At 45.4% G+C, this 27527-nt stretch overlaps 1 protein-coding gene across 1 annotated transcript in view; it reads right to left on the bottom strand.

Annotated features, from left to right (window-relative positions):
- Window positions 1-27527, bottom strand: part of LOC126176735 (metabotropic glutamate receptor 4-like) — an 848202-nt gene that overhangs the window by 466581 nt on the left and 354094 nt on the right. The window contains exon 3 of the mRNA XM_049923904.1: window positions 9321-9465. Coding sequence (XP_049779861.1) covers window positions 9321-9465 — 145 coding nt within the window. The remainder of the gene's footprint in view (window positions 1-9320; window positions 9466-27527) is intronic.

The raw sequence follows: 27527 nt of genomic DNA, 5'->3' as shown, positions 1-27527 counted from the left end.
CGGTATTTCTCACATCTGTCAACACCTGATTCCTTTGTGATTGGAATTATTATATTCTTCTTGAAGTCTGAGGGTATTTCGCCTGTTTCATACATCTTGCTCACCAGATGGTAGAGTTTTGTCAGGACTGGCTCTCTCAAGGCCGTCAGTAGTTCCAATGGAATGTTGTCTACTCCGGAGGCCTTGTTTCGACTCAGGTCTTCAGTGCTCTGTCAAACTCTTCACGCAGTATCGTATCTCCTATTTGATCTTCATCTACATCCTTTTCCATTTCCATAATATTGTCGTCAAGTGCATCGCCCTTGTATAGACCCTCTATATACTCCTTCCATCTTTCTGCTTTCCCTTCTTTGCTTAGAACTGGGTTTCCATCTGAGCTCTTGTAGTTCATACAGGTGGTTCTCTTATCTCCAAAGATCTCTTTAGTTGTCCTGTAGGCAGTATCTATCTTACCCCTAGTGAGATAAGCCTCTACATCCTTACATTTGTCCTCTAGCCATCCCTGCTTAGCCATTTTGCACTTCCTGTCGATCTCACTTTTGAGACGTTTGTATTCCTTTTTGCCTGCTTCATTTACTGCATTTTTATATTTTCTCCTTTCATCAATTAAATTCAATATTTCTTCTGTTACCCAAGGATTTCTACGAGCCCTCGTCTTTTTACCTACTTGATCCTCTGCTGCCTTCACTACTTCATCCCTCAAAGCTACCCATTCTTCTTCTACTGTATTTCCTTCCCCCATTCCTGTCAATTGTTCCCTTATGCTCTCCCTGAAACCCTGTACAACCTCTGGTTCTTTCAGTTTATCCAGGTCCCATCTCCTTAAATTCCCACCTTTTTGCAGTTTCTTCAGTTTTAATCCACAGGTCATAACCAATAGATTGTGGTCAGAGTCCACATCTGCCCCTGGAAATGTCTTACAATTTAAAACCTGGTTCCTAAATCTCTGTCTTACCATTATATAATCTATCTGATACCTTTTAGTATCTCCAGGGTTCTTCCATGTATACAACCTTCTATCATGATTCTTAAACCAAGTGTTAGCTATGATTAAGTTGTGCTCTGTGCAAAATTCTACCAGGCGGCTTCTTCTTTCATTTCTTAGCCCCAATCCATATTCACCTACTACGTTTCCTTCTCTCCCTTTTCCTACACTCGAATTCCAGTCACCCATGACTATTAAATTTTTGTCTCCCTTCACAATCTGAATAATTTCTTTTATTTCATCATACATTTCTTCAATTTCTTCGTCATCTGCAGAGGTAGTTGGCATATAAACTTGTACTACTGTAGTAGGTGTGAGCTTCGTATCTATCTTGGCCACAATAATGCGTTCACTAAGCTGTTTGTAGTAGCTTACCCGCACTCCTATTTTCCTATTCATTATTAAACCTACTCCTGCATTACCCCTATTTGACTTTGTGTTTATAACCCTGTAGTCACCTGACCAGAAGTCTTGTTCCTCCTGCCACCGAACTTCACTAATTCCCACTATATCTAACTTTAACCTATCCATTTCCCTTTTTAAATTTTCTAACCTACCTGCCCGATTAAGGGATCTGACATTCCACGCTCCGATCCGTAGAACGCCAGTTTTCTTTCTCCTGATAACGACATCCTCTTGAGTAGTCCCCGCCCGGAGATCCGAATGGGGGACTATTTTACCTCCGGAATATTTTACCCAAGAGGACGCCATCATCATTTAATTATACAGTAAAGCTGCATGCCCTCGGGAAAAATTACGGCCGTAGTTTCCCCTTGCTTTCAGCCGTTCGCAGTACCAGCACAGCAAGGCCGTTTTGGTTATTGTTACAAGGCCAGATCAGTCAATCATCCAGACTGTTGCCCTTGCAACTACTGAAATGGCTGCTGCCTCTCTTCAGGAACCACACGTTTGTCTGGCCTCTCAACAGATACCCGTCCGTTGTGGTTGTACCTACGGTACGGCTATCTGTATCGCTGAGGCACGCAAGCCTCCCCACCAACGGCAAGGTCCATGGTACATGGGGGGGGGGGGGGGGGGGAAATGTGGAACGATTCACGATTTTGCGTGTCATCTTTGCGCAGGGTCACGATGAATTTTTCCGACCTCTCTTTTTCTTCAGCGTCAGTGACCTTAGTGAACTGGACTGTGCTTTTTATCTGAATGCGTCTTTTATGCAATGCAGTTTTTTAAATGCGTCACCAAATCAGAAATTAGTTGTTTCTCAACTTGCAATGTCTTACAGTGGGCAGTGTGGAGTCAAGTGTTCTGAAAATGTGAGGTCTGCAATCCATTTGGGATTTCTAATTTTCGTTCTTGCATTCTTTGTTCCTTTATAAATTAATTTGTGCTTTGTAGTAAAGTGTAATGTCCCGATACTCTTCGTTTAATTCCATCGAATGCTGTTGCAACTGACAGTGGAATCGTTCGTACGAGTTCAGCACATGTACTGTTCGTACCACCATTTTCATAACTTGCCCCATGCCTGCAATTTTAGCACAAAGTGGATCCTGATGCACAGAACAATGAATTTCGTCTGTCTAACGTTGTAACTTTTTGATCTTTCATCGTCAGCTATATGTTTAAATTCTTTCTGCATGGTGTTGTAATGTCATTCCATACCAAACTCGTTGTACCTGCCGATTACGCGACTGTACATCCAGTAACAGATTTTGAGAATTCTTATCCTTCCCTTCCGCCATTCCCACTAATTTTTAAAGGTTTGTGACGATAGATAGCCAACGCTGCCTCTTTTTGTAAAAGCAGCCCTTGGAAAGGTGAATTTATTGTACACCACAAACAAATATCGAAGTGTAAATTGCACTGACACCACGATTCTGCGGAACTGAGGAGAGAGTCGTGCCGACCGAAAAATGCCGCACAGCAATACTTAATGAAATGTTGCACTGCACCGAATGCTTCCGAGAAGGAAAAAGCAAATCGGAGACAGGCCGAACTTCGGCCCACACGCGGGCGACACATGGGGCCCTCTTGTTGTTTGACAAGCCGTGACCAGCCCTGGTCTAAATTATGACGTTGTCAGCGTTGCGATAGTCTGTTGGCATTATAATCCTTTAATCAGTTGCGTTACATACGTAAATTTCATTCTTTTGGATGCTTTTCGAAACATTCAATACTCTGAATTTCGATTTTAAAATGATGGAATCTGTGGCATCTTAGAAATGTGGATTGCGGAAAGTGACCATGGTGGACAGGGGGGAACGGACGTGGGGGTAACAAAATAAAACCACCTCCAAGAAACGACTTAGATCCACACCTGCTGTTGGGTGGTATGGACTTTCCCTAGAAGACGAAATGTGTAGAGGGTGTATAACAGAAATAGCGAGTTCGATAAAAATTTTACATACTGTACTTTGTTAGTGTGGACTGTTGTATGTTCCTGTAGACATTATGTGTAAGATTAGTTTCCTACGAGAGTCCTTTCCTGCTTTGCGTGAATTCTGGCTTCCAATTCTTCGGAGTTTGCGAGTTTTCTATGCCATATAAAAGTAAGTAATACGCGTTGCGACAGTCCATTAATGGCTTTAGACACGGTCGCGTGCGGCACGGAGCACGCAGCTAGCCTACCCGAGGCCGCTCTGACTCCACCCCTACCCCCTACCTCGGTGCGCCTAAGGTAACGCGTTTTTCAGTATCGACTCCGGTGGTGGCGGCAGGGGCGTGTGACGGCGCGGCTGTGATTTACAACGACGCTGCCCACGGCGCTGGAAAACTCTCTATTCCCGCAGCAGATTTATGAAGAACGATGGCTCCGTCGCGAGCGTCTCTGCTATGCCGTCGTAGAAGCCCCTCCCCCACCTCCTTCCCCCCACCACTCCATGCCACTAGATGATGTACTGAACCACCCCATCCCTCTCCGCCGTCTTGGCAACCCCTGCAGATGCTCTTATGAGGGATTTTCGCCGTCAGTCCGCCCGTCGCTCAGCAGTTTCCCCCCGCTGTGCAAGATGAAATGTGTTATTGGAGGAACTGTTCTTTACTTTTCCGGTAGCCATCCAAAACAGATTAAACAACGCTCCTTCTTACTTACTGCCAACCAAATTCTTAAAAGGCATATACTTATTCACATCTTCTTCGTTATACTTTTAAAAAAAGTGTGTGAATTTCTAAGTATGCTGAGAATTTTTCCGGGTTGTATGGCCGTGGTTCATGGAACTCTTCAATCCCTGACGTTTCGTCCAAGGCTACGTTGGACATCTTCGTAAGTGCTCCTGGTTGTGCTGAGTCTTGCCGACTGACAAGTCGGACGTCGAAGAGCGGGCAACGATAGGACACAGCGATGGAAGAACACGGTTTCTCTACCCTTCATCAAAAAGTAACGGATCAAATCGTCAATATTCTAAGGCAACATGACGTTCTGTCGATTTTCAGACCAACTAAGAAAATAGGAGCTTGCCTAGTACGGCGGTGCGGTCTCCCGCATCGTTCCCCTACGCTCCGTCACGGAGTATGGGACTTCATCATCATTATCATCATCATCATCATCATCATCAAGAAAATAGGCCAAGCACTTCTTTCTTTTAAGGATAAACGTCCCCCTCCGTCTACAAGTCGTGTATATAAGATTCCGTGTACGTGTGGCAAGGTCTACATTGGAACAACAAAGATAAGTGTGAATACACTGTTGAAGGAACATAAAAGTCTTTGCCGACTAGGGAAAACACACAAATCAGTCGTGGCGGAACATGGTCTTCAATCAGGTGATCACGTAGTGAAATTTTCGGAAACTGAAGTTTTATGTACTATGACGAACTATTATCCACGGCCATATAGAGAAGGCATCGAAGTATATGGCGATAATTTTAACAGAAAAGAAGAAGCCATGAAACTCAGTGGCATATGGACTGTGGCGCTACAGAATAGGTAAGTTTTTATCTTTGACGTACTATAATCGATAGTTAAAAAATTTTATCTTTGACAAGGTTTATCTCTGCTGTCATGTCAAATCCGGACCACGCCCACTTTCCACGGTATTTAGGCCCCTCTTCGACGTCCTACTCGTCAGTCGGCAAGACTCAGCACAACCAGGAGCACCTCCGAAGATGTCCAACGTAGTCTTGGACGAAACGTCAGGGATTGAAGAGTTCCATGGACCACGGCCATACAACCCGGAAGAATTCTCAGCAGCTGAAACATCCTGTCGTGAAAGCGTTCATTGTATGAATTTCTAAGGGACCAAACTGCTAAGGTCATCGGTCCCTAGACTTACACATCACTTAAACTAACTTATACTAAGAACAACACACACAAACACCCATGTCCGCGGGAGGACTCGAACCTCCGGCGGGAGGGGACGCGCGGTCAGTGACATGGCGCCTCTAACCGCGCAGCCATACCGCGCGGCTATACTTTTAAGTTCATTTATTATGACACCCTCAGACCATATATCTTCGGTCGTTCTGTGACTGGAGAGAAAGGCTGCAAGGGTCTCTTTAGAATTTGTCTGTTCTTTAAGTGATTTTAGTAGAGCTTTTTGGACCAGATGTAACTTCAGTGTGAAGAAAGGGGAGCTGTGTTATTGTGCAGAATGGATAATCTGTGCATTCAATATCTGATGTTTGAGAGGAAAATTATGACTTGCTACTGTTGCTGCCTTCACTGATTCCTATTACTAACAGTCGGGAACAAGAAGACAGCTGCCGTTGGACTTGTGGAATGCTTGAGTGTTAGATACACAAAGCTGGTCAGTTTCTTATTTTTTCAGCAAACAGAAAATGTGAAGATAAGATTTGGTAGGTTACGAGCCATCTCGTTTGCCTCTTTCAATTAATAAGCTAACATTATCTGCTCCTTGTCATGAAAGTCTCTTCGGGTTTGCTGCCGGATCCTAAAATCCACTTCACTGGATATTTCGGCATTCCAACTGTTCGCCATCTTCAGGAAAATGCTGCTTCTGCTGATGAGTCCCGCTGAGAACTGACGCCAGGCTGCAAATCGACGTCCTATATAGGCCACCGTTCAGTACACGGCGCATGCGCCTCCCATCACGGTTGCTGCTCTCCAAGACAGGGAGGTGGCGCCACCCTTAGTGGAACACTGCTGGCAGAGATATATCGCACTCAGGGCCACACCGAATAACGTTCAATTTTGAAGCGAGATAGTACAGGATTCCACGTCTTGCTAAGAGGAAATCCATTGTCTCTGTTGATTAAATTATTCATCAACCTAATTTCATTCGTCTCTTTATAGACACTGTTCCAGAAACCGGCTGGAGGTATGCGGGACACATGATTCTCGTCAGTTTATTTAACTCTGCTGGCCGTACTTTATTAGAAGTATTGTATTTACTAAAAACTGCAGGGGTTGTTTTGTCTGAACTTACGTAGCTTCGGATAGGGGAATTCATGGGGACCTTGCAGTTCGTTTCCCCAGGAATTGGTGGCCGGCCAAGACATCCGACACCGGGGATAAGGGGGAAGACCACTCGCAACTCAAAGGATTAAGTCCCTGGCTTAGGCGGTTGTTGGACACTCGAGTAAGGCTTACGGGATTCTCGTATCACTCGAAGAAGGATGGGATTTTCGGCATTGTGGCGTGCCGTGCTGTCCGGGTTGAGTTTTAAGGGCTGGCCCACCACCTGACAACGTTTAGAAGGAACTCACTGCGGTGCTGCTGCGGAAACAGAACCTAATGGAGTTCCCGTCTCGTTCGCTTGGCATGCTGGAAATTCCAAATTGTACAAACGACGTTTTCTTTGCGAATTTCAAGCATGATGGAGTAGCTGCGGGTCAGCTTAAATCAGTAGAACGAAAAAACAGTCCAAAGTTGCAAAAAAAAAATTAAAATTTGTATCTTTGGACTGGTCATTCGTTCTACTATCGTTCTGATTTGCCTATCACCACTTAACATCAGACGCATATTTCTGCAACAAACTTTGAGAGAAGAGTGTGCCCTTATTGGCCCTCTACTTGCTACATTCTATGGTGGCAAATTATTTAACATTGTAATTTCACGCCACTGGAGAGAAGTAAATAACGTTTTGCTAGATTGGTGCTTCTTGCCTTGCCGGCGCAAACGTGGGAGTTCGGTGCAGGGACGCATGGTCGCGAACGGTCTTGGATCGACCGTGTTAGAGGCGACTTCATGTGCTCGATCGCTGAGATCGTGTTCTGCGCTGGCACGTCGTCCCGACGGCTTAGCGCAGTCCTTAGATTCCAGGCTGGTGCAGATCTCGCTCGTGCTAACTCTCTTCAAGTCCATCGAGACGACAAGAGGTTGTTGACTATATTGTGCAACACTGGGTCGTTACGTGGGAGTTAACCATTTTATAAGGGTACACCTACGCCACTGTGCTGTTAGATACCAATAACAAATATAGGTTCTTTTCGTTGTAGTTTGGACGACGAACAACTACATGGTAAAATTCAGGTTCTTGGGGTTTATTTACATCATGTGCAGCTTGAATTCATCATCCTTTCGTGGATATCATAATCGTGCTGATTAACAGATTTGTATTGTCAATCCGTTGGTTTTCTTGTGTGGAAAATCGAACTTTTTAAATAAATGAGCGGTTTATTTTGATTTGAATTTCATTTGTGGTACTTAGCGCTCCCTTTATCTCGTTTTTATTATCAATTTTTTAAAAATATGGTTATTAATTGATTTTATAGCAATTCCCCATCTTTCGATCTCATGTTACGGTCAAATTTCTGGTAGCGTATTTCGATTGTATTAAGTGTATCAACATTAAGTATAAAGAGGTGTGTCAGAGTCTATATAGTCTCTGATTCCAGTATGTTATTTTTGTTGTGGTCTTCAGTCCTGAGATTGGTTTGATGCAGCTCTCCATGCTACCCTATCCTGTGCAAGCTTCTTCATCTCCCAGTACTTACTGCAACCTACATCCTTCTGAATCTGCTTAGTGTATTCATCTCTTGGTCTCCCTCTACGATTTTTACCCTCCACGCTGCCCTCCAACGCTAAATTTGTGATCCCTTGATGCCTCAGAACATGTCCTATCAACCGGTCCCTTCTTCTTGTCAAGTTGTGCCACAAACTCCTCTTCTCCCCAATTCTATTCAATACCTCCTCATTAGTTATGTGATCTACCCATCTAATCTTGAGCATTCTTCTGTAGCACCACATTTCAAAAGATTCTATTCTCTTCTTGTCCAAACTATTTATCATCCATGTTTAACTTCCATACATGGCTACACTCCATACAAATACTTTCAGAAATGACTATCTGACACTTAAATCGATACTCGATGTTAACAAATTTCTCTTCTTCAGAAACGCTTCCCTTGCCATTGCCAGTCTACATTTTATATCCTCTCTACTTCAACCATCATCAGTTATTTTGCTCCCCAAATAGCAATACTCATTTACTACTTTATGTGTCTCATTTCCTAATCTATTTTCCTCAGCATCACCCGACTTAATTCGACTACATTCCATTATCCTCGTTTTGCTTTTGTTGATGTTCATCTTATATTCTCCTTTCAAGACACTGTCCATTACGTTCAACTGCTCTTCTTAATCCTTTGCTGTCTCTGACAGAATTACAATGTCATCGGCGAGCCTCATAGTTTTTATTTCTTCTCCATGGATTTTAATACCTACTCCGAATTTTTCTATTGTTTCCTTTATTGTTTGCTCAATATACAGATTGAATAACATCGGGGAGAGGCTACAACCCTGTTTCACTCCCTTCCGAACAATTGCTTCCCTTTCATGTCCCTCGAGTCTTGTAACTGCCATCTGGTTTCTGTACAAATTGTAAATAGCCTTTCGCTCCCTGTATTTTACCCCTGCCACCTTTAGAATTTGAAAGAGAGTATTCCAGTCAACATTGTCAAAAGCTTGCTCTAAGTCTACAAATGCTAGAAACGTAGGTTCGCCTTTCCTTAATCTTTCTTCTAAGATGAGTCGTAAGGTCAGTATTGCCTCACGTGTTCAAACATTTCTACGGAATCCAAACTAATCTTCCCCGAGGTCGGCTTCTACCAGTTTTTCCAGTAACGATGTCTAAATTCACACACGTGAGGTATTACAGCTTGCAGTAGTTACTGATTTACATGGTAATCTACGTTCCCACAAACTTTCTGCACATGCTTCGGAGTAACCCTCGTATAACTACTGTGACCGAATATTAACTTCTTTCTACGACGACCGCTTCTTCCGATTCTTTCGCAGATAATAAACGTGACACCATAGCTGGCGGTCAACAGTCAACCGAAAAAGAAGTGATGAAGAATGGCAAAAAAAAGAATTATCTTTGAGAATACAGGGACGATAAGTTGTGCTGTGTGTCATATAATATGTGGCTTGCGCCTTGGGTCACGCGCCTCTGCTATCCACGGTTGAGCACACTCACCCCTGGCCCGCGGCTTGGTGAGCAGCTTGTTGACGATGCTGTCGTAGCCGGCCTCCTCAGCGACGCCCGAATCCTTCACCAGCTTCTCCTTGACGGCGATGCAGATGTTGTGGCGGGCCAACAGCGTCTCCAACTCTTCGAACGCCTGTAACAATAAGAGCATTTATGCGTTACATCTGCTGAATACGAATTACGCCTTAACCCCTGCAGACGAGCTCAACATATAGGTGCTACTGTAGCAGACATATTCGTCTCAAGAGAATCAGCAGCTGTAGTGATATTCAAAATAACTATCATTTATTGTTGAGTCTTAGTTGTACATTTTTTTAAAAATTAAATGACATGTTTCTACCATTCTGGATCATCTTCAGATCTAAGTAGCTGCGTCAGCAACCCGCCTTGCCTAATCAGAACTTCGTATCAGAGTACTCTGATACCAAGTGTCGAACAAATAAGACGAAACTAGTTAAATCTGAAGATGATCCAGAGTGGTCGAAACATGTCATTTAATTTAAAAAAATGTGTGCACCTCAGAGTGAATTTTAAATGAGACTCGTTTTAAATTTGTGACGCTTTGTATCCATTGCTGTATTTGTATAAAGAAGCATTTTTGGGCATTTGACACACGTCGCAGATTTGCAATACTTCTGGTTGCAAAAAGAGGAAATGACACAGTGCTGCGATAGTTTATTGAACTACTTCAGCAGTTGCAATTTGAGAGCTCTGTATAGCGCGAACGCATTTATTTCAACACTTGATATTTATTATTACTGCTATTAGACTGGTAAGTTAATGTCTTTAAAAACGGTTTTAGCTACATCTGAATAAAAATTATTATAGCTGCCATTATTTAAAAAAGACCGAGCATATTTTTTTAAACGCTACAAATACGTTAACATAGCCACTAACAAAAACGTATTGCTTTTGTAGAAAATTAATGCTGCAACATTTCACGGGAAGGAGAAGAACGTGTTATTTAGCCTGCATTAATTTCGAATCTCTCACCCAGCGCCAAGTGCGAAGCTGTTAGAAAAATGAGCAGGTGATTACTGTGTATAAGAATGGTAAAATAATAGACACACAAAATTACAGACCAATATCTTTAATCTTGGTTAGCTGCAGAATGGTTCAAATTGCTCTGAGCACTGTGGGACTTAACTCCTGAGGTCATCAGGCCCCTAGACTTAGAACTACTTTAACCTAACTAACCTAAGGACATCACACATATCCATGCCCTTCGAACCTGCGACCGTAGCGGTCGCGTGGCTCGAGACTGTAGCGCCTAGAACCGCTCGACTGGCAACTGCACATCAGACTTCCTCGTTTTTCTATGCGTACTCCGGCTGCAGAATTCTTGAACATTCTCAGTAATAAATTTCCTCGAGGCGGGAAAGCTTCTGTCCACGCACCAGCACGGATTTAAAAAGCATTGCTACTGCGAGACTCAGCTTCCCCTTTTCTCTGACGATATCCTGCGCACCATGCATGAAGCGGAGTAAACAGGTTCGGTATTCCTAGATTTTCGGAAAACGTTTGACACGATGCCCACTGCAGATTGCTGACCAATGTCTGAGCTTGAGGAATAGGTTCCCAGATATGGGAGTGGCTCGAAGACTTCTTAAGTAACAGAGCCCAGTACGTGGTACTCGATGGTGAGTGATCTTCAGAGACGAGGCTTTCTTCAGAAATGCTCCAGAGAAGTGGGGATAGGACCACTCTTGTTCTCAATGCACATAAATAACATGACGGACAGGTAAGCAGCAATTTGCGGCTGTTTGCTGAAGGCTGTGTGTCCACTAGGATGCCGTCGTTGAGTGACTTAGGAGGAAACAAGAAAACTTAGACAAAATTTCTAGTTGTTGTGATGAATAGGGGCATCCTCTAAATGCAGAAAAAAACGTAATTTAATGCAAGTGAGTAGGAAAAACGATTCCGTAATTTTAGAACACAGCGTTAGCAGTATGCTGCTTCACACAGTCACGTCGATTACCTACCTAGGCGTAACTTTCTTCAGCATAAAATTCAGTCCTCAGTTGCAAATATGTTTTTATTACGCTTTACCGGTCGCGACAAAATTAATTAGTCATTTTCGGAAGCTTAGTATTGGTTTAGCAGATGTGAATATCGTCTTCACAGAAGCATAATGACATGGTATGTCCAGAAACGTACATATTATATGTGAATTTTGTAAACACAGATTGTCAATTTACAGTAATTAAATCACGTCTAGAAGTGATTGAGTGTGTAATTGCAGCGAAGCCATGCGGAAATCCGTTTTCTAAGCATCCGGGCCTGACAAGAAATATTAGTAGGCCTTCTTGCTCGTGTGTGGTTGCAGATACAGAGGACGAGAATCATACGGAAGAACATGAGCGATTGCTTCCGTCGTGTTTGAGATTCTATCAATGTACTGCAGTCCATGAATTATGCGAAGAAGAGCTAATTTAAGAAATTGTGGTACTCGTCATAACGGGAGAGATAATGCCCCTGTTAAATAAAGAAACTTGTAATAAGAAACATGATGCATGTCTCTTATTTGGCAACGATACTCAGAACATACTTGATCGTCAGTAATAGAAACTGCTAAAGACAATAGGCATGGCTTTTAAGACACTAATTATCTATGTTTTATATCAAAAAGCGTAAGGAACAGTAATGGAGTGAGACTGATATCAGGTGATGGAAATAAGCGATCTTATGTATTTTTAAAACTTTAAACAAATTTTATTAAAGCTCTTAATTATCTTGATGACATAAAATACATTACTTTAAAATTGACTGCTAGTTTTGATTTTAAAACAGCCATCTTCAGATATCTCATCTGAAGGTGGTTGGTTAACAACAAAGATTAGTAATCACTTGTACTGTATTTTATGCGATCAAGACCATCAAAATTTTTATACAATTTTTTATAGTTATAGGAATGCAAATATAGAATTTATATTTTTTTGTATTTATTACTTAAAAGTTATATCCATAAAACATTAACATTCGTACTATGATACCCCCGCTGGTGGCCACTTACACCTTACGGTGGTGGCCGGGCGGGTGCTCTTACCTTGCGTAAGAATGGACACCTTGCGAAGAGCCTGGTGGACAACGAAAAGCCTTGCAGGTAACTGTGGACCCCGTAGGGTCTAAGAGAAAACGTCAAGGATGCACAAATGGAGGTCTTTCAATCTTGCCGCTGGCAGCAGCCGTTTTCTGCAACTTTAAAAAATCGAGAACTTGTCGAGAATTCAGGTACCCCCACAGTCAACGGGATGGAGCATAGACTCAAAGCGCCAATAATTCGCAGAGGGAGGCATAGAAAACTGAAGAACTGAGGAAGGAGTCAGCGTGCTTAAAAAGGATGTTTTGTGGACAGTAAGGAGGCTGTAATTTCTTAGACTTTCCCGCCGATTTTGTGACATCTCGTTGAATCGGGTGTACTGCCGGTGGTCTGCGTTTATCTAACTCAATATTTCGACGCCGTACCTCGGCGTCTTCATCCGGTGCTTCCTCTGACTGAACGAGAGGCTGACCGTGTCCCGTATTTATGTCTGGACGGTGTCTGGCGTTCCCTACGCCGTCCGCTCCCGCTGCGACCGTGTCGGTTGGTCTCCAGATGTTCCGTCTTCCGTCCGCGCCCGCTTCCGCTGTTTTCCCCAGTGGCGGCCGTTACATGGCGTCCGTACTAGGTCCGCGCCCGCCAGGACGTTCCTAGCACTGTCGACAGGCTGCGTTTGCTGTTGGTGACCGTTCTGACTTTCTGCAGCGCCCCTGTCACTCACCTGGTTTTGTTTTCTTCAGTTGTTTTTGTAATAGGTCCAAAGCCGGGTTCCACGCCATGCTGAGTTGGTATCCAGCTTCCCGGTTTATCAAGTTCTCTGTCATCTTGATTTCGATCAATTCAGTGATGACGTTGTCCCAAAATTTGGGGGTCTGAGATAAGATCCTGGTTTTTACATAATTCATGGTGTGCTCAAGTTCCAAGCAATGTTCTGCTATTTATGTGGTAGATATCAAGTTTTCTCAATCTCAGATCACCCTTCACCTTTCCAAGAAGCGTGCTGATCTTCTCCACTAGAGGACGACCCAACCGATAGAGTGGACAGGAAAACCAGAGCTCTGCTCAAGGAAACAGGATGGCCTGAGAAGGTTGTCAAGCAACTGAAAGCTAAGGCATCAGTACCACTTAGATTATATGGAATGCCCAAGGTCCATAAAGAGGGTATACCGTTGCGTCCCACCTGAAGAAGATGTTAGCACCGTGTGTGGGAAAGTGCATCCACCACATCCGCAACTCATCAGACTTCGTGGAACGTCTCAAAAACCTACGAATCTCTAACAAAGACATCATGGTCTGCTTCGATATTATGTCTCTGTTCACTAGGATACCACTTCAGGACACATTCGATTTAATCAGTGAAACATTTCTTGGAGCTGTGTTGCACCTTTTCAAGCATATCTTAACATCTATTTCGTATGTGGAGGCCAATTTTATGAACAGACTGAAGGAGTGGCGATGGGTAGTCCCTTATCTCCGGTTGAGGCAAATCTGTTTATTGAGAGATTCGAGGATGAGGCACTTACAATCACTGGCTACAAGCCGACCTGTTTCTATAGGTACGTTGATGACTCGTTTGTCATCTATCCACATGGTTGGGAAAAACTGCAGGAGTTTCTTGACCATCTGAACTCGAGACACCGCAGCATTAGCTTCACAATAGAACTAGAAAATAATGGTCAACTTCCTTTCCTTGATGTCCTGGTGAAAAGGAAGACAGACGGCACATTAGGCCATAGTGTATATAGAAAACCTACACACACCGTCTTATATTTATAGGTTGACAGCTGCCATCATCCGGCACAGAAGAATGGGGTGCTGCGAACACCTGTTCACCGAGCCAAAACACTGTCCGACTCAGACAGCTTGACAGAAGAGTTAGAACACCTACAGCAAGTGTTCGTAGACAACGGATACTCAACAAGGGACATCCGCAAGGCGCTACATCCCTCCAGACGACATGATACTAAGGGAGAAGAACAAGAAGAAGAGATCAGGAGGGTAGCATTTTTACTGTATGCAGGACCTATATCTGCTAAGATCAGCAGAATACTGAAAAATCACAATATCAAGAGTGTGTTCCGCCCACCAAACAAGATCAGGGCGCTTCTTGGTTAAGGATGTTCGGGGATTGAGAAAATCTGGTATCTACAATATACCATGTGAATACGGTATGTCTTACACTGGCCAGACCACCAGGACCGTTGATATAAGATGTAAAGAGCACCAAAGGCATACCAGGCTACGGCAAGCCGCTAAATTGGACCTATTACAAGAACAACGGAAGAAAACACAAAACCAGGAGAGTGACAGGGGCGCTGGAGAAAGTCGGAACGGTCACCAACAGCAAACGCAGCCTGTCGACAGTGCTAGGAACGCGCTTGGCTGGCGCGGACCTAGTAGGGTACGCCGCGAAACGGCCGCCACCGGGGAACCAGCGGAAGCGGGCGTGGACGGAAGACGGAACATCTAGCGACCAACCGACATGGTCGCAGCGGGAGCGGACGGCGTAGGGAACGCTAGACACCGTCCGGATATAAATACGGGCCACGGTCAGCCTATCGTTGATAGGGTGACCCGGAAGTCGAGGTGGCTGATTTCCTGTGACTAGAAGACGAGCGCAGAGTGGCGGATCTTCGCCCGGCGAAGCTTGCTCCGTCGGCAGTCCCATCCGACCCACCGCTTACTACGGACCGGCCAGTGAAGAACCAGAGGGAGGAAGGAATGGAGATGGCGTTATGCGGCCAATGCCGCAAGTAGCGGGGGAAGTCGCCGCCCGGTTATACCGGCGGATACGGCGTATCCGCTACCAAAGACTTGCTCCGAGAAGACGACAGATGATGAAGACGCAAAAGCACGAGAAAAAGCTAATGGACCGGGTAGCTGTAATGCGACTTCGACCTCGGTCGAGGAGGCTAGTTGCGGGGGCGGGGGAGGGGGGAGGGACGCCGGCACGGGGGTAATATATTACCGGCGAACGCACCCTGTCCGCAACCTACAGCAACCCGATCCCAGAAAGGGAACAAGAAGAAACAGAAGCGCACTATTACTATCACAGCAGGCATGCCCTCCTACACAGCAACACGCGCACTCGACGTGGCCGGACCAAAGAACACCACCTCCAAGATCAAGACACACGAAAGGGGAACATCCCCCACCGAAGACCCAGTCTCCTGGCCTGAAGTCGGATCACGAAAGCAGATAAAAGACGTCTTCGCGGACACCATTCAACGGACGGCCCAGGTCATGCTGGGGAACGACGAAGAGGAAGCTGAAGACGCGGAGGATATGGAGGTGGAGGAAAGTTGCACTAGGAAGTCCCCGGCGGAAACGAGTCCGGAAAGCTACCGGAAACGTGCGACTACCGCCACTCCCACCACTACTACGGCCAGAGTGGCCGAGCGGTTCTAGGCGCTACAGTCTGGAACCGCGAGACCGCTACGGTCGCAGGTTTGAATCCTGCCTCGGGCATGGATGTGTGTGATGTCCTTAGGTTAGTTAGGTTTAAGTAGTTCTAAGTTCTAGGGGACTGGTGACCTCAGAAGTTAAGTCCCAGTGCTCAGAGCCATTTGAACCATTTGAACCCACCACTGCACCGACGCTGCAAACAGGAAGAAAGGCATCGTCGAAAGGGTGCAAAGCCCCTGAGACAACCACTGACATGGATGGGTTTCAAGTACCCAAACGCAAGAAGATTGGAAGAGTTGTACAGTTGGCCACTGCTGCAGGCGATGGTCCTTAGAAACAGGTTTGCTGAGCTCGAAGGGAAGGAGGAGGAGACAGCAGACCAGGAGCAGAGAAGCAAGGGGCCCCAGCTACCACCCATCGTGGTGAAATGGCCGGGCTCCTTTAAAGAGGAGAACAGGCGATCCTCGCGGTAGTCAAGAACAACTTTACTACGAAGACAGCAAGTCACGATATGTACAGAATCGTGACGCGAACAGCGGAAGACTACAAAAGCGTTACTGACCTCATTGACAGCCGTGGTCTAAACTGGTTCACGTACTCGTCGGAACCTACAAAGACGCTCAAAGAAGTTTTCCGCCGCCTGCCATTCAGTACGGACCCCCAGTACCTCAAGCAGCTTCTTGAGGCCAAAGGATACACCATATGGACAGTATCCCGGATGAAGTCGCCGAAAGACAACGCAGAAACCCCGCTCTTCCCCGTCATACTGGATGACACACCGGAGCATAAGAAGATCTTTCAAGAAACGAGAGTGGGAAGGATCAGCGGGGTCACAGTTGAAAAACTGAGGAGGCGGAGACGCCTGCTTCAGTGTTTCAACTGGCAGGGAATTGACCACCTGGCAAAATATTGCAAAATGTCCCCACGCTGCGTAATGTGTGCTGGGGAGCACCTGAGCCGGGAATGCCCGTTCCCGATCAAGAAGACACCCACGCGCTGCAGATGCAATGAAGAACACGTCGCCAGCTTCCGCGGCTGTAAAACCTTCAAAAAATCAGCTGCAAAAGGGCGGCAGGCACCAGCGAGGAGAGTTCAGCCGGGAAGAAACTACGCTACTGCAGCATCAGCGGCGATCGTGGCAGTGGCCGCATGGGAAACGCCTGCAAGACAGACCCAGCAACACGCCGAGCAGTCGCGGGAGGCGGAGCGGCCAACACGCGCAGCGGAAGGCGCTCCTCGACCGCCACGAGAGGAGCACGAGACACCGGGCAGGGCCGGCCGGATACGTGGGCGTGGAGGAGGGAGGCCGCCACAGCGCGATCGCCCCCCCCCCAATCCCACCACCTAAGCACGCCCCACCACCTCCGACCACTGTAACCACCGAGGCCGCAGAACTACGAGAGATACTGTTCAAACAGCTGCTACTCCAACTACCGCAGATGATCGTGTCTGCACTGATTGCGGCCAAATAGGCCAACACCAGAAGAGAAGCCAACAACATCCATGATGCCTAATCACATGATAGGTGTCATCGTCTGTGTATGAATCAGAAACAGCATAAGTCAGCAGGAGGGCGAATTTAGGCAGTTTTTACGCGACGAGGCCGTGGGTGTGCCTCGTGTGTGAGACGTGGCTAAAGCCCGACGTAAAGACGAGGGCACCTAACTATAGGTGCTACCGTGACGATAGACCAACAACATATGGCGGAGCTGCGGTCTACGTAAGAAGAACACTGCGATACCACCAAATCCAGCTGCCAGAGCTGACGCAACTCGGAGCAACAGGCGCCGCAGTCAGTACTTCAGTGGGTCAAGTGACGTTCATCGCCGCGTACTGGAAACCTAGAAAACTCCTACGACAAGAGGACTTCGAGACGCAGTTGTCAATGCTCGGCAACACGTATATCGGTGGCGACTTCAACGCCAAGCACCAGGTGTGGAACTCCAGGGTCACCACACCAGCGGCAGGAGGCTTCTTAAGGTGGCTACAGATAATGCCGCGATAGTGCTGGGGCCATACGAAACTGCACTCTATCCCAAGAAAGGCTGCCCGGATGTCCTCGGCATTGCGATCATCAAAGGGGTGACCCACGACGCAGTATCAACGACGCATGTGGCCTTGTCCTCAGATCACCTGCCAGTGATCTTCGATCTGAGCACGGACGGGGCAGCACTACCTACTTCGACTGGGAACACTTCCGCGTGCACCTGTCAGAGACGCTCGAGGCGGTACGGGATCCTGGTGTTGATGGTGTGGACACCAAACTCGCAGCTTTCACGCATCTCACTATCAGCACGGCTGACGTAGCAATGCAGTACAGACGTCAGAAGCTGCAGTATTTCTCCCGCTAGCTACCGCCGGACATCCTGAAGATGATCCAGGAGAAGAAACAGCTGGTCCGAGAGTGGCACGTCACCCACCAGGCGGCGACGAAAAATCGGATCAACCGAATGCGCCGCGCCATACAGTACCACCGCGGAACACAGGAACTGGGACTGGGCTGCGAGAATAGCGACCCCGAACATCGCAGACTGCACTGCTTGGCAAGCAACCAAGCAGTTCCTTCGCAGGAGGCAACGACTCTCGCCGCTACACGTCGGACAGCATGCAGTGGCCGAGCCTGACGCCAAAGCTGGGGTACTGGCCGATACCTTAGCGGCCACCTTCATGCTAGTTGAAGAAGATGTAGATAACGACCACATCCGAATGGTGGAAGGTAGACTCCGTGTATACCTCACGGCAGAAGACCCTGAGGACTTCATCGAAACGACAACGGAAGAAGAAGTTAAACGGCAGCTACTGCACCTCGACCCGCGCAAAACAGGTGGGTGCGATAATGTCGGTGGCGCAGCCTGAAGGAGGTCCCCCCAGAGGCTGTGAAACTACTCACGAAGATGTTGAACGCCATCCTTAGGACCAGCCACTATCCCTCAGCCTGGAAACGTGCGGTGGTGGTGGTGATCCCTAAGGCTGGCAAAGACAACAGGATGGCGCAAAATTAGCGCAATATCAACCGGCTACCTATGGTCTCAAAGATATTTGAGTGAATCTATGTCAGGAGACTGCGCCGTCACGTCGGAGAAGAAGGCCTGCTTCTCGACGAGCAGTTTGGCTTCAGGAGGGGGCACAGGACAACACACCACCTCCTGCGACTAGTGGAGCAGGCGATGGGGGCGCTGGAGAAGAGGGAGTACCTTGGGGCTGTACTTCTAGACGTTTCCCGCGCCTTCGACAGCGTGTGGCACGACGAACTAGTCTACACGTTACTAGTACAGGGATTTCCGGTGACATACGCCCACCTGATCCACTCCTACCTGGCGGGACGTACCTTCCATGTGACGATAGAAGACGGGACCTCAACAGCATGGGAAATATCCGCCGGAGTCCCACAGGGCTCAGAATTGGGGCCCTTCTTGTATACCCTATTCATAGCGGACATGCCGCGAACGCAACGGGTGCAGACAGAGCTGTATGCCGATAAAACAGCCCTGTACCCACATCTGATGCGAGGAAGACTACAAATAGCCTGCAACGAGCTAGGAGCTTGGGCCACCAAGTGGCGGCTCGAGTTCAATGCAGCGAAGAGCAAGGCTGTGATTTTCACGAGGAAACGTGTACCTGAAGCTCTGCCACCAATCCTCATTATGGGAGGCCCCATCCCCTGGTCGAACACCAGCCGCTACCTGGGGGTCACACTGGATCGGCGCCTTACGTGGAAAACGCACATCACCGAAATACGGGGTAAGGCGCTTGACAGAATGTGCCTCCACTAACCCTTCCTCAATTTCACGACCACACTGTCTCCACACTGCGGAAAGATGCTGTATCTGGCACCTATCAGGCCCGTGCTGGAATACGCAAGGTAGAACAATTGTACCCTGCACTGGGAGGTCTGGTCATCAAACGGCCATCACTCTTTGGTCGGCATTGCAAATTTAGTCCGCTAATGACAGCTCTGAAAGGAGGAAACATTCAAAGTCTATGAGCTAAGGAGAGGGATGAAAGTGACAGTCGGTGAGACAGACTGGAAGTAAGAAGACGTGGGGGCTCTTCCATCCGTCGCCTACATCCGCCTCCCGACATCGTGATATCATTACTCCGGTTAAGGCAACACACGGGACCACATGGAGACAGTATCCGGGTCTGATGGGGCCGCCGATGAGAGCTGCAGATTCGCCGCCGCTTCTGCGAGGCGCGTACCGACCCAGCGTGTGTTACCGACATCACCACACGACGAATAACCACGAAGAACGGTGAGATTATTCATGCTGGCTTCCTTCTCCTTGAAAGGTGAGTCGTGTCCGTGACCAGTCAAATAGGCCCTGAGATTTGTAATTTTATGTAGAAAAGTACAGTAGTAGAAGCTCATATTTTGTATTCTAATCATCCAAACAATCTGTTCCATTCGCTTATCAAAACTTTTATCTCACAACCTTTAGCTGCGTGAGTCCCTTTATCACTTACTAATTGCCACCGACGGTGGGGAAATATAATTAGTAATATTCAAGTCATTTTATGCAAGAGATCAAAGAATTCGTGATTCGCAAAAATAATAAATCTTTCGTCCCGCCTAGCAGATCTAAGCACCCTTCCACACAGAGGTGGTTCATCTTGATGCAGTGAGTCGCTTCCAGTAGCTGGTTTTCGACGCACATGTCCTACATCCCATCAAACGTATCTCAGTATGTCAGGCGGTAGTTCAACTGCCTTCTGCCACCATCTTGTTGCATGGCTACTGAGTTACAAAACGTTTTCCACTGAGGGAGCTGTTGTTGCTGCTACGAGTGTCACTGCTAGCAATCCCAAAATAGGGAAAAGCAAGAATTGGTGTCACCCAACAAGCGGTTCCCTGTTACGTTTAGCAGCTTTCCATTGTCCTTACGAGACAAATGTTCAGTTTCTGTTGTATGTCACTGACGCCTTCTGTACAATCCTTAAACGATTGTACACGACATGAGAAATATGTAACTGTAAAACAGAGTGCATTTGTGGCTCTGAGGGCCGGCCGGGGTGGCCGAGCGGTTCTATCGCTACAGGCTGGAAAAGCGAGACCACTACGGTCGCAGGTTCGAATCCTGCCTTGGGCATGGATGTGTGTGATGTCCTTAGTTTAGTTAGGTTTAAGTAGTTCTAAGTTCTAGGGGACTGATGACCTCAGAAGATAAGTCCCATTGTGCTCAGAGCCATTTGAACCATTTTTTGTGACTCTGAGGAAGGTACAAAATAATTTTCTTTGTTTAAAATACATAGACAATTTGAATTAGAGGTGTAATGATTTGTTTGTTATAAACGGAAGTATGTCAATCAACAAACAATCTACTCTCACAAAAGTTTTATCGTTATTGCAGCTTTCAACAACATGGACAAATAATTATCCTCATACGATCAGAATTTGCTAATGATCATTGGCGATTCGGTTTATAGACTGTGCAGAGGGTGCCTCTGTGTGTGTGTGTGTGTGTGTGTGTGTGTGGGCGCGCGTGCGCCCGAGCGCTATCGTATTCCCCATATCTGGGTAAGGTAGAAGGATCAGAGTGGCCTCTTTCTCTACTAACTTTTTTCCCTGTTCTCACAAAGCGCCAAAATCCCCATTAAGTAATTTAAAGCGTCGAAGTCTTTAATTTGTATCTTATAAGGTGTGGGAAATTCCCTCTCTGATATTCTGAAACTGTCTTCTCCGTGGTCAGATATGCACTGACGTTTTTCACTGTACTTTATACTAACTATTAAAAGCAGGCAGTAACAACATTGCTGCTGGCTTTGACGACATGTACCGAATCTGCGCGTGAAGGGCAGTAAGCAGTCAGTAAACTCATTAGGGGCAAGCAGCTCACTGCAGCGGCGATTCGCCTCATGAGCTACGCCACGGTTACAGTGAACTTGTAACAGAGCATTTAGGACTATCCTACTTGTTCTTATACTTCTCACGTCAATACTATTTTTTTCCATTTCTGATATATTTTAATCATTAGTAAATATGCAATCGTTACACGAAATATCCAATTTCTAATTCACGCTGTATTTCATTAAAATTTATTATTCACACAATAATTTTCGGACTACTGATGAAAGTTTGGTATGGACGGTGTCTTCGTCGGCCGTACATGGCGCGCGGCGTGCCGCCTTTATCTTCGTGACAGACTATACATTTAATCCTTCCACTGTGCGCCTCCACGAACCCCGCTCTCTCCAGCGCTCGCCGTCTCCGGTGGCTGGCGCAACGGATGCCAATAGAGGACAGCGTCATCGCGTCACTCACTCCATTCAGTTGTCTCGCCGGCAATTCTTTTTAAGGCGCCGTACGCGGAGTTCCGCTCCCGATCTCGGAAGTCTATCAGTGAGAATGCATCGTTGTAGAACGACGCTACGAATCTTAACAGCTAGCCAGTGACTGCAGATTATAAACGCTGGCAAGTGAAACAGTTTGGGTAAAGGACAGTTCTGACATTGATTTATCACAGCATGACAAGACTCGTCACATTATCAAAGTTATTTATTTATCATGTTTCAACTTGTACATATTATAAGTAAATGTGTTAATATTTATTTCATTTCGCAGAGGTCTTATGTGTTAAGCCACACCGTAAACTACGGACTCAACGAAGAGTGCATTTGGTTTTCTACGGATACATTTTCGTTAAAGATAGATTAGAAATTAGCTACACATACGGACCGCTTGAAGATGAAATTTTCTATGAGTAACAAGCAAGGGCACCCATACGAAATTTTGTAGGGGCGGGGATCAGGTCTGAAAACAGATGGGTGACTTTTAAAGAGCCATAATGAAGTTCCAGTTCCTGACCTGTTAAAAACTTGGGTAACACCGCCTTTTAAGTGATTTTCTTGTAAAAACTGTAGAATAAACTACATTTTTTTCCTTTCACTGAGAGCTATGGCTGGAGGGGAGGGCGCCGCTGGCAACAAGTTGTTTGTTTCTAAACTGATGCAGGTCATTTAGAAGTTTTCATTCTCCTCTTCATAATCATGTTTCAGAAGTTAAGACAATTCAAAAATTTTTGTGCACCAAAATGTTCCAATCACATACTTATTTCCAAAATTTAGTCCCATTAGTTCGTAATCCTGAAACGCATGTGCAAATTTTCACTAATATAATTGTTAATTTGACAACTAATTCAATCACAAATTTTATTTTTGAAACTATTTGATGGGCTTTGGCAATCTCCGTGTATCTAGCAGCCATTCTCATAAAGTACATCTTTTACGTGATGCCTGAGCTACATCCGGCATTAACAATGTTCGAATAATTTACGGAAATTCGACTGGGTGACGTCGTCGGCAACCGCCGATAATTCGGCATGTGCACACCCCGCAGTTTGGCCCTGGAAACGACAGGGTCTGCATCTTTCGAAACATCGACAGCTATCAACGATGTCGCCCGGCTGCATTCCCCTAAGTTATTTGAAAATATGTGTATTATGTTTGCCATTTTCTTCTTCTACTAATTAGTTATACCATTGTCCGTTGTGTGCCTGTTCCTTTTAATTTTTCCGTGGTTTATATCGTTTACTAACAAGTAATAAGCTTATATTTTACCAAATTTAGGATATTACGCGAGTCTGTCAATAGACGCCAGCTCCCAATAGTTAAATTGTAACTGTCTGTGTGTATCAGAGCCCAGGTGAAAAAACGTAAACATCACGCAATTTGAAGTCTGTGGTTTGCTGTCATTACGTAAAGATGAGGTACTTATATGAGTCAGACATTATGTAAATTTACAGTTCAGTTTATCTTATGTAATCCTGATCTACTCGTTAAATTGGAAACACCACATATTTATCAGTCAGTTAGCGGCGAACTTTTTAAACATAATGCCAGTGCGTTTGTCAGTCGTGTAAAGCCAGCAGTAAACTTTACGAATATTTCTTAATTAATGTAACCATCTTACCTGATTCAAATATTCAGATGCGTGCGCATTACAAAGCTGATCATCAGCAAGGGAATATTAAGTGGCATAAACGCAAAGAGGTCGAGAACCATTTGGTGCAGTGTTGTGTATTTTCTTTAATAAATGTTCATCAAATCCATTTATAGCAGGAGGGCAATTTACAAGAGAGGTTATGAGACACCAGAGTTGAAGATCCAGAAAAGGCAGTTACGAGCCTAAGACGATGTTCTGCTCCTCTCACTTCGAAGAATTCGCAAGGTTCAATGTACAGCGGTTCATATCACAATATGTGGATGCAGTGTCTGATGTATGGAAGAACCCTAAAGGAGCCTCGTCGCCGTACATCAGTGCTCGCTTCAACACGTGTGCATGCGTGCTTCCGTCCACACTTAATAACACCCACTTTTTTCCAACGTTCAAGATGTCCTCTTTTCTTGCAGTAAGTTTAGTCATAGAAAGTCTTGTACAGATAAAAAGCTAAAACAGTATAAAGAACGCATGTACCAGAGTGAGGAACACGTTCTGTGTGGCAATGCACTTGTGTGTTGGTGAAAGGGAGAAACACTGTAAGTAGTATGCTGTTTGAAAACTTTACTCGTATGTCAGCGAGCGATTTCAAACTAATTTACCATCTTGTAATATTTGTGACTGATATGCCCCCGCGGAAAAGTAATGTGGTACAACACGGATTAAATCCAGTTGGAAAACCTTTTACTCACTCCACTTGTCAGTACGTTGCGATCGGGCATTAGTCGGCTGCAGTGAGGGTGGAGTGAGTAACAAACAACAGGTGCGTGTGAAAGTTTAAAATACTTGCTTTCGGAAGATCATAAGTGCGTACTGTCGAAATTTTGGCCCATATGTTTGGGAAGAACGATTGCTGGGGCGGATGTCATACAAACTGCTTTTTTATCCTTAAAATATGACCTCAAGTTGGTGATGTTTCGTTGTAAGTGGTCACCATTGCCTGACTCACCAGCTGGCCTCCGATTATCCTGAACTGAACTGGAGGGGCCTGCAAGTTTCTACCAAGGCCACGGGCCGTAGGCAGCAGACGCCCGCTGCTGACCTTAGTGTTAAAATAGGAACCTGGCTTGTTGTGAAAGATGTGTCTTTTTATTGTTTTAAACGGATAAAAGATCGCTGGAGAAGGGAAGGTTGTTTGTTCGTTTTCGAAGTGGATAACTTATGTTTCCAAAGGAGTGTTGTAGGCTGAAGGAAGAAGTCCAAGTTGTTATATAAGACGAACCTTGTTTGTGCTAGAAGAGGTGTAATTTTTTGCGTTAGAAAGGAACTCTGATCTGAACGAGCAGACTCGTTTATTTTAGCAAAGAAGAGGGGACTTGTTTGGAGAAATGTTTGTTTTAGAATAGGGGGCTTGTTTAGAAGAGTAGGTATGTTGTGAAAGAGTAATGTTGGTTTATTCAGTAGAGGACATTATTTGCTTTTCATTAGGAGTGTTGTTTGTTTTAGAAGTGACATACTTGTGTTTTAACACAGAAGTTTTTCTTTTCGTTTCGAAGAGGAACCCCTTAACAAGATGGGAAAACAATAGAAAAATAACAAACAAAAGAAAAACGAAGAAAGAAGTCCATAGGGCATTTGCCCATGACAGGTAGAGTCTGTGCACGATACGATGGCCGACGCACAGTGCTTCGTCCAAAGCGCTGGGTGAGTTCACTCGTCTGTTGGGAAGGGGAGGAAGACGCTGTCTGAGACCTTTCGGCAGGTCGGCAACGAAGAATCGAGGCTCGCGTCCTACAGTCTTCCTCAAAGGATTTTACAGAAACTACTTGCAGCTTTAAGTGTCGGGTTCATTGGGATGTGTCCATCATTTCATTAATCGGAATACAAGTTATTGCAATATTTGCGTGGAAGCAAAGACACTTCGCGAAATTGGAAAAAGTTTGCAATGAAAAATATGGGTTGCTATGAATTTGCGTTTGCTGCATATTACATAATATGTTTCTGTGTATGAAATTTAGCTAACATATTGAATTTTTCTTTATAATTGGGTGGAGGTCTCTATCTGTCACCAATGTAAAGAAAATTGATCTGATGTAGCACACTCATTAGCGATAACGCAGCGCCAGCGATAAAGCCAGAAATATCCGCAACATTCCACATATTTCATAAACAGTTTCAGATATCGAAATCAGGTTTTGAAAAATGATGGCACAGAAAGAGGAGAGTAATTTATCATTATTATTATGTAAAACTTTATCTACAGGGTATTCCACTAACTGAACACATTTTCGATTAAAGAATTTAATTTCTAAGGGCCATCGATAGCGGGTGAAAGAATAAATGCTATGAGTTTTGGAACAACGTAAGTGGTCCAGCTAAAAGATTCATATTTCTTTACGTACTGCACGAATATGTAATAAAAATGGGGGTTCCTATTTTTAAAAAACGCAGTTGATATCCGTTTGACCTATGGCAGCGCCATCTACCGGGCCAACCATAGCGCCATATGGTTTCCCCCCTTCAAGCTAGAAGAGTTTCGTTATTTGTAGTTTTTTCGTTTGATGCTTGTTTCGTGAGATATTTGGCCCGGTCACTATCAATGGACCACCCTGTATACACGTGAAGAGTTTCTTGGTGTGTGGATACAGTCAAATCTTCTGCAGTTTCTTGCCGTATCAGTTCGCTGTGAGTCCGAGATGTTTCAGAAGGTACATATTCTCCTTCCACCCTCCAGTGTGCCCGTTACACTTTGTCTCTAACGATCCGATGTTTGATCAGATAACCTCTGTAATCCTCCTGTGTCTGTTGACTGGTTTTCTCCCTCTTTATTCCCCCTCCCCCGCACTCCATCGCTTTCACACTCTCTCTTTCATCTAAGTACACGAGATCACTGACTGAAAAATATAATAAATCGTTCACTGCTGCTGACACGAAAACTAGATGTGGAGTTCGTGGGGCAAATTAGAAATTTGTGGCGTGGGGGTGGGGGGGGGGTGGGGGTGGGGGGCATTACAAAGATACCGTTTGCATTGAATTTTGCTTACTTTGTACTAGAATGGTCAAAAATTGCAGTGCACCTCTTGTCTTTCAGCAGCCGGTGCGTGGCTATTTAATTGATGCGTTTTAACTTGCATATCAACGGTATAGTTACAGCAAGTTACGCCTCAGCTACAAATACAGTAGACTTTGGCTCGTAGAGTTTTGTGGCTAACCGGCCTGGTGCAAACCGCAATGTTGTACAACATGGTTTAAACCGCTCTACTGCACAGCATCCAGAGTTGCATTTGCGAGTGTAACGAGCCAAGACTGACTGCACGTATCAGTGATTGATCGTAGCACTGCCTTATATGGTCGCGTTGCTTTTCTTCGCCTGTGACTGGCGAGAAGTATGAGACAGAGACTCCAGTACCGCTTGACAACAACTTGGGAAGCGTTCGCCGCCGGTAGCAGTCATGGAGCTCGTGGCCTGAGCATAGCCGTGTTTACTGCTCGGGGTAGCTATTATTGATCCAGTGGTATGAATCTGTAATTGCATTACGATGCATATTTGTTATTATACATTAAGTTCTGTTCGATAAATTCCTGGCTTGCATTCCAATTAGGTCGAACGAGGCATTTATTAATGTGAAGAGACAGCATTGTGCAGTAATTTGCATTGTGTAGCAGGAGGTAATGGTGATTGTATTATGAGAAGCGTCGTTCCAAGCACTTCACTCGTGGAATAAATTAATGTTATCCACAATTTGTGAAGCCATGATGACAGAGCTGCCAACTATCGCCACCACATGCTTTGTAGAACAGAATTTTGTGGTACATGGTAACACTAGTCATTCACGTTAACAGAGGAGGGCACTTTTATGGTATTCCATTTCTGACA

Source organism: Schistocerca cancellata, chromosome 3 (genome assembly GCF_023864275.1).
Source record: "Schistocerca cancellata isolate TAMUIC-IGC-003103 chromosome 3, iqSchCanc2.1, whole genome shotgun sequence".
Taxonomy (NCBI): domain Eukaryota; kingdom Metazoa; phylum Arthropoda; class Insecta; order Orthoptera; family Acrididae; genus Schistocerca; species Schistocerca cancellata.
Note: the sequence above shows the minus strand (reverse complement) of the source record. Positions and strands in the feature narration are given on the sequence as shown.